We start from the raw sequence: 7,941 nt of genomic DNA on the forward strand, positions 1-7,941 counted from the left end.
AGATTATAAATATTACAGAGAGCAGTATTCAGATGATAACTATATGACATGATGGATATGCTGATTAGCCTGATTTGATCATTCCACAATGTGTATATGTATCAAAGCATCACATTGTACAATTATTATTGTCAGTTAAACACAAAATATAACTTTTTGAAAAGATGATATGAGTGTAATAGACTACAATAAAATTCTCAGAAGTTATCACTGTGACACAGATTTCAAAGTGCCTCTCTATAATAATATAGACAGTAGACTAGCCTTAGATGTATGCCTGTTGTAGACTTCCATATGCTATGTTCTTGAATGACAGAATTTTTCCCACAGTGCAGCCCAAATCTTAGATATGAACTTGTTTTATATAAGGGCTTCTAAACAAGTGATTTGATTATGAATAATCTTAAATCTTTCACTGCACTGCAAAGTGAAAGCAGAAAATGAAGAAAATGTATAAACAACATTTTCAAGCTGTATTATCCATTCAACATATAATTATTGAGTGTCTAATATTTGTACAACATTAGGCTTGCTTATATGGGATGATCAAAATGTAAATAAAGCAAAATGGCTGCCCTTGAATTTATAAATAATAATGATGATTATCTTTTATTAGGTTGCCGTTACTATGGACAATTCATCGTGATATCTTACATTACTATTGCATTTAAACTTACAGCAATTCTTTTGTTTAAGTATAATTATTATTCCTATTTTTCAAATACAGAAATTGGGGCTCAGAGAAATTATATATTACCTTACATCATGAAGCCAGGAGCTAGAATTATTCAAACCACATCACTTCCCTTCACTGCTGATTTCACATTGATACACTGCCCCTCCTCCACATGATATAGTATAATGTGCAATACGCTAAGTGGCATTAGAAACCATTCAAAGCATTGAAGTTCAGCTCAGGAAAAGAGACCAACTGAAATAGATACCGCTTGTTAGCTGTTGGAAAAACAGCAGAGAGCCATTTCTGGCCTAGGTGCTCTTATTATTTGTAGCTGCCTACACATATTTTTCCCCCACGCTTGTGACATTGAGGTAGGTTTGTGTGAATAATTTTTACTGTAAGTGGTGCTTCTGGGTAGAGATTTCTCTTCAAATCTCATATTCAATAACAGGAAATATTAAAATTTGGCACGTTGAAACAAGGTCACACATTACGTCTTTTCCACCTTATTTAATATGAGTTGGTCTGAGAGAAGAAGTGGAATGAATGCCCTTTGCAAATTATGTCTGTTTATTAAAAAGGTTTTGTGGAAATATATGGCTTCTCCCAGATTTCACATTAGCTTCTGAGAAATATGAAAAATAGACAGGCTTAGACTTTCATAATCATGCCCAAATTCACAGGAAGGCTTGTTAGATTTCCAACAGCTTGGGATCACATATTTTCTCATACCTCCACCTAAGCCAGGAAGAAACATCATATAATAAAACACCTTGTTTCCTTCAAGCCTTATACTTCTCCTGATCAGATAAGGATAGAAAAACCAATACTAGAGAGGGGTTTGTTTTCCAAGGTATATCCCAGACACTGTCACACTCAGGCCTCTGTTAGCCCTTTGCTCCATAGGTAATTTTTTTCTTTCTTCATTTCCCATCGTATCACTAGTTTTGAGAGTTACATTGACATATCACTTATTCAATACCCCAGGAGACACTGAGTGTAAATATTAGGTTGGTGCAAAAGTAATTGCAGTTTTGCCATTAGTTTTTGCCGTCAAAAGTAATGGCAAAACTGCAATTACTTTTGCACCAACCTAATAAATATATGAATGAATAAATGGCTTATCTCCCTACCTTAATGATTTCTGGTCCCAGGAATTCCTTGACACTTTCTTGTGAAAGAATTGAATTTTCATTCCACTCCTTCTGAAAATAGCTCCTGAATTCCACCCACTTCCTCTGCCATTTTTCTTCAATAGTATCTTACATAGTTTGGCCCAACTCTTCGCAGGTAGAAATTGAGGTGTAGATATTATCATGGAGAAACTTGGTAAAAGTGGAGAAAAGAAAAAGAACTAGTCTCGATCCTTCCAGTTTCTAACTCCAGTCCTGATTACATTAGATTCATGGCTCAGAATGTAATTTAATTTATCTTCAGTCTGATTCTTCCTTCTTTACTTGTAACTCTCCACAGAGAAATACTGTTAGCTCAATGACCTGGGAAAATCACTCAATATTGATGGAATTTGTGTTCCTGGCCTATCCCTCCTGCCCAGAACTGCGTATTCTGTCCTTCGTTGGGGTCAGCCTTGTTTATGGATTGATCATCACTGGGAACATCCTCGTTGTAGTGTCCATTCACACAGAAGCCCGTCTATGCACACCCATGTACTATTTCCTGGGCAGCCTTTCTGGGATTGAAATATGCTACACTGCAGTGGTAGTACCCCATATCCTGACCAACACCCTACAGTCAGAGAAGACCATCACCCTCCTGGGCTGTGCCACCCAGATGACTTTCTTCATTGCACTGGGCAGTGCTGATTGCTTCCTCTTGGCTGTCATGGCCTATGACCGCTATGTGGCCATTTGCCACCCCTTGCAGTACCCTCTCCTCATGACATTGACTCTTTGTGTCCACTTGGTTGTGGCATCAGTCATCAGTGGTCTGTTCTTGTCCTTACAACTGGTAGCCTTCATCTTCTCTCTGCCATTCTGCCAGACTCAGGACATTGAGCACTTCTTTTGTGATGTGCCACCAGTCATGCATCTTGTTTGTGCTCAGAATCACATTCATGAGCAGTCAGTGTTGGTGGCAGCCATACTAGCCATTGCTGTGCCTTTCTTCCTCATCACCACCTCCTACACCTTCATAGTGGCTGCTGTGCTCGAGGTCCGCTCGGCTGCTGGCCGCCACCGGGCCTTCTCTACCTGCTTTTCCCACCTCATTGTGGTGCTGCTGCAGTATGGCTGCTGTGCCTTCATGTACCTGCGCCCCAGCTCCAGCAACCACCCCAAGCAAGATCAGTTCATCTCACTGGTGTACACATTGGGAACCCCACTGCTCAACCCACTCATCTATGCCCTGAGGAACAGTGAGATGAAAGAGGCCATAGGGGGAGTTCTTACCAGGAACTGGCTTTCCCAGAACAGCTAGGAAAATGAGTGGACAACCTATCAGGCAAGTAGTTGGTTCTAGCCCACCAAATCTCTATGAAACTGAAATTTCTATCATTTGGTGTTAAAACTCATCTAAAAGATGGTATAAATTATATGTATACTGTTTAAGTGTTCCAAAGATTTTTAAATGTTTCTACAATTTGACTCAGTAATTTCTCTTCTCAGAAATGAGCATAAAGTGATATAAAGTGGCAAGTATAATACTTTGTCCAGTTACCAACTGGGAAGAGATAGCTCACTTAATAGATTTTAACTAAAAAATATTTTTAAAAGATTATCTACAGTGGTTATGGGTAAGGAAACCAATAAAATGTGGCATGGAACTAACATACTAGCATCTCAGCCCTAGACTTAAAAGGCGTGCAATAGAAGAAGGATGCAACATTATCAGAGTCCAGTGACAGCTAGATCTAAGGAGATAAACCACTTGGTAGAAACTGTGGCATCAGAAATAAAAAGAAACCATGGCAGAACTATGGCCATGCAAGGAAGAGATAGGGAGGTAAATACCCCAGAGTCTCTCTGCTCAAAATCTTCCATTTCTTGCCCTGTCTCCATGGGCCAAACTCAGCTGGCCACAATTGGGGAGGGGAGACTGGTTGAATCAGTCCACAGAAGTCAGTCTCCTAGGGCACAGGGAAAGGCAGACAAAAACCTTGAGAACTAGTGTCAAACAAAGAACAATTAGAACAAAGGTTGTTTATTGTAGTATCATATATAAAAATGAAAATAGGCCGGGTGTGGTGGCTCATGCCTGTAATCCTAGCACTTTGGGAGGCTGAGGTGGGCAGATCATGAGGTTAAGAGTTTGAGACCAGCCCGGCCAACATCGTGAAACCCCATCCTACTAAAAATGCAAAAATTAGCCTGGCATGGTGGCGTGTGCCTGTAATCGCAGCTACTCGGGAAGCTGAGGCAGGAGAACTGCTTGAACCTGGGAGGTGGAGGTTGTTGTGAGCTGAGATCGTGTCATTGCATTCCAGCCTGGGTGACAAAGTGAGACTCCCTTGGTCTCAAAAAAAAAAAAAAAGAAAAGAAAAGAAATTAACCCACTTTTCCTATAATAAGGTATTGGTTAAACAATTACTATATAAAAAGATATTATTCAACCTCAAATTTATATTTTCAAATACTAGTTGTTAGTAATACATAATATTAAGTGCTTCCTGTGTGCTAGAAATATACATTCTATCAATCTTCAAAAAGCTCATTAAGACTATTATCTCTGTTTTTTATATAAATGGGAGCGTTCTCAGAAAACAGACCAAGACAGTGAAGCCAATACAGTAGTTTCCACTTACCCACAGGTTTACTTTCCACAGTTGCAGTTACTCACGGTCAATGCAATATAAAAATATTAAATAGAAAATTCCAGAAATGAACAATTCATAAGTTTTAAATTGTTTCCTGTTCTGAGTAAAGTGATGAAATCCCAAGCCATCCTGCTCTATCCCACCTGGAAAATGAATTGTCCCTCCCTTTGTCCAGCGTATCCACACTGTATACACTACCCATCTGTTACTATATATTGTGTTCAGTACTATCCACAGCTTCAGGCATCTACTGTGGGGGTCGTGGACTGTATCCCCCTTGGACAAACCCAGACAATGTATCATCTTAATCATTATCATTAGGCTCTGTTGCTCCTCCCAAAACTGCAGGGAATCTGTGTTGCTTGAGGCACCAAGTGAAAGGCAGGGGAGCAGAAGGTGGTGTGGTCAGAGATGATGTCAAAAATAACAGAGTCAAGATCATAGGGATTTACAGGTCAAAGTAAGGACTTTGATTTTACTCTAAGTAAGATTCAAAGACACTGAAAGGATTTGAGCAGAGGAATAGCACTATGAGGCTTACATGTTAAATGAACCACAAAGTAGAAAATATAGTATTTTAGAGGAATATTGAATCAGAATCTTTTTACACATCTATTGTAACAATCTAGGCAAGTACAGACAGCCTACCTTTCCTCAGGTTCCATATTGTGCATCCAACCAACCTCAAATTGAAATTTTAAAAATAGAGATAACATATAGAATGAGAAAATATACTTGCAAACTTACACAAAAGTTAAAACTGAACAGTCAGAACTCAAATATAAAATCAAAGGGAAAGTACTGGAGCCTAGCAGAGAACTCAGGGGAAGAAGCTGGAGCACAGAAAAAGATGGGAACCAGAGGCTGGCAAGAGATAAGCTAGGAACACCAAGGGAGTTAGTATTTCATTGAAAGGGTAGTTGGGAATGTTTTAGCTCCCCTTTCCTCTGCAGCAGACCACCAATATCTAAACTGTCAGAAAACTCTTCTGCCCTCATGAATTGGGGGAAATACTTGCAAATTATGCATCTGATAAAAGACTAATATCCAGAATCAACAAGGAACTGAAACAACTAAACAAGAAAACAAATAACACCATAACACATAGGCAAAGGACATAAACAAACATTTTTCAAAAAACATATACAAATGGCCAAGAAGCATATGAAAAAAATGCTCAACATGATTAATCATCAGAGAATGCAATTTAAAACCACAATGAGATACTATCTTCAATTGGCCAGAATAGCTATTATTAAAAAGTCAAAAATAACATGTTGGTGAGGATGTAGAGAAAAGGGGACACTCATACACTGTTTTTGGGAATGTAAATTAGTTCAACCTATATGAAAAGCAGTTTGGAGATTTCTCAAAGAGCAAAAAATAGATCTACCATTTGAACTAGCAATTCCACTACTGTGTATATCCTCAAAGGAAAAGAAATCATTATATCAAAAAGACACTTGCACTTGTATGTCTATTGCAGCAGTGTTCACAATAGCAAAGATAGGGACTCAGTATAAGTGTCCATCCATGGGTGACTGGATAAAGAAAATATAGCATACGTATATCATGGAATACTACTCAGTCATTAAAAAAATAAAATCATGTCTTTTGCACCAACATGGATACAACTGGAGGCCATTGTCTTAAGTTGAATTACTAAGAAATAAAAAGTCAAATGCTGCATGTTCTCACTTGTAAATGGAAGCTAAATGATGTGTACATATGGACGTATAGAATGGAATAATAGACATTGGAGACTTAGAAAGGTGGGAGGGTGAGAAGAGAGTAAAGGATGAGAAATTACCTAAATGACCAACCATATATGACAGACCTATAGCTAGTATCATACTGAGTGAAAAATACTCAAAGCCATCCCTCTAAGATCTAGAATGAGGATGCCCACTTACACCACTGTTATTCAACATAGTACTAGAAGTCCTAGCTAGAGCACTCAGACAAGAGAATGATATAAAGGGATACAAATTGGAATGTAAGAAGTCAAATTATCCTTGTTTGCAGATGACATAATTTTATGTTTGGATAAAAACCTAAAAACTCCACAAGAAAACCATTGAACTGATAAACAAATTCATTAAAGTTGCAGGATACAGAATCAACATATAAATATCAGTAACATTTCAATATGTCGACAGTGAACAATCTGAAAAAGAAATTTTAAAAGTAATCCCACTTACAATAGCCACGAATAAAATTAAATACCTAAGAATTAACTTATTGAAATAAGTGAAAGATTTCTATAATAAAAACTATGAAACACTGATAAAAAAAATGGACAAGGACAACAAAAAGTGGAAAAATATTCTATGTTCATGGATTGGAAGAATCAATATTATTAAAATGTTTATACTACCTAATGCAATCTACAGATTCAATGCAATCCCCATGAAAATACCAATAACATTCCCCGCAAAAATAGAAAAAAAACTATTTTAAAATTTATATGAAACCACAAAAGACCCAGAATAGCCAGAGCTTTTCTAAGCAAAAAACTGGAGTAATTACATTAGCTGAATTCAAATTATACTACAGAGCTATAGTAATCAAAACAGCATGGTACTGGCATAAAAACAGACACAGAGATCAATGGAACAAAATAGAGAACCCAGAAACAAATCTACACACCTACAGTGAACTCATTTTCAACAAAGGTGCTAAGAATATACACTGGGGAAAAGACAGACTCTTCAATAAATGGTGTTGGGACAACTAGACAGCCATATGCAGAAGAATGAAACTCTGAACTCTCAACATATTCAAAAATCAAATCAAAATGGATTAAAGACCTCATACTATGAAACTACTGCAAGAAAACATTGGGGAAATTCTTCAGGACATTGGTCTGGGAAAAATTTCTTAAGCAGTACCTCACAAGCAAAGGCACCCAAAGCAAAAATGGATAAATGGGATCACATCTAGTTAAAAAGCTTCTGCACAGCAAAGAATACAATCAACAAAGTGAAGAGACAACCCATAGACTGGAAGAAAATATTTGCAAACTACTCATCTGACAATGGATTAATAACCAGAATATATAAAAAGCTCAAACAACTCTATAGGGAAAAAAATCTAATAATCCAATTTTTAAAATGGGTAAAAGATTTGAATAGACATTTCTCAAAAGAAGACATGCAAATGGCAAACATGCATATGAAAAGATGTTCAACATAATTCATCATCAGAAAAATGCAAATCAAAACAATGAGGTATCATCTCACCCCAGTTAAAATGACTTATATCCAAAAGACAGTCAGTAATAAATGCTGGTGAGGATGTGGAGAAAAGGGAACTCTAGTATACTGTTGGTGGGAAAGTAAATTAGTACAACCACCTATGGAGAACAGTTTGGAGTTTCCTCAAAACTAAAAATTGAGCTACCACATGGTCCAGAAATCCAGAAATTTTCAACAAAGGTGCCGAGAATATACACTGGGGAAAAGACAGACTCTTCAATAAATGATGCTGG

The 7,941-nt window shown here is 37.4% G+C and overlaps 1 protein-coding gene across 1 annotated transcript; it reads left to right on the plus strand.

The window, feature by feature from the left end:
- The first annotated feature begins 1,812 nt into the window (after nt 1-1,812).
- LOC111544948 (olfactory receptor 10W1) lies at nt 1,813-3,257 on the plus strand. The gene has a single exon (XM_023215826.1). The coding sequence runs from the start codon at nt 2,171-2,173 to the stop codon at nt 3,113-3,115; it is 945 nt and encodes a 314-aa protein (XP_023071594.1). The 5' UTR covers nt 1,813-2,170; the 3' UTR covers nt 3,116-3,257.
- The last annotated feature ends 4,684 nt before the right edge of the window (nt 3,258-7,941 follow it).

The sequence above is a fragment of the Piliocolobus tephrosceles genome, chromosome 13, assembly GCF_002776525.5.
Source record: "Piliocolobus tephrosceles isolate RC106 chromosome 13, ASM277652v3, whole genome shotgun sequence".
Lineage (NCBI taxonomy): Eukaryota > Metazoa > Chordata > Mammalia > Primates > Cercopithecidae > Piliocolobus > Piliocolobus tephrosceles.

Excerpts from the sequence above, each read along its gene's own strand:
- LOC111544948 (XM_023215826.1), top strand. The coding sequence starts at position 2,171 with ATGACCTGGGAAAATCACTCAATATTGATGGAATTTGTGTTCCTGGCC.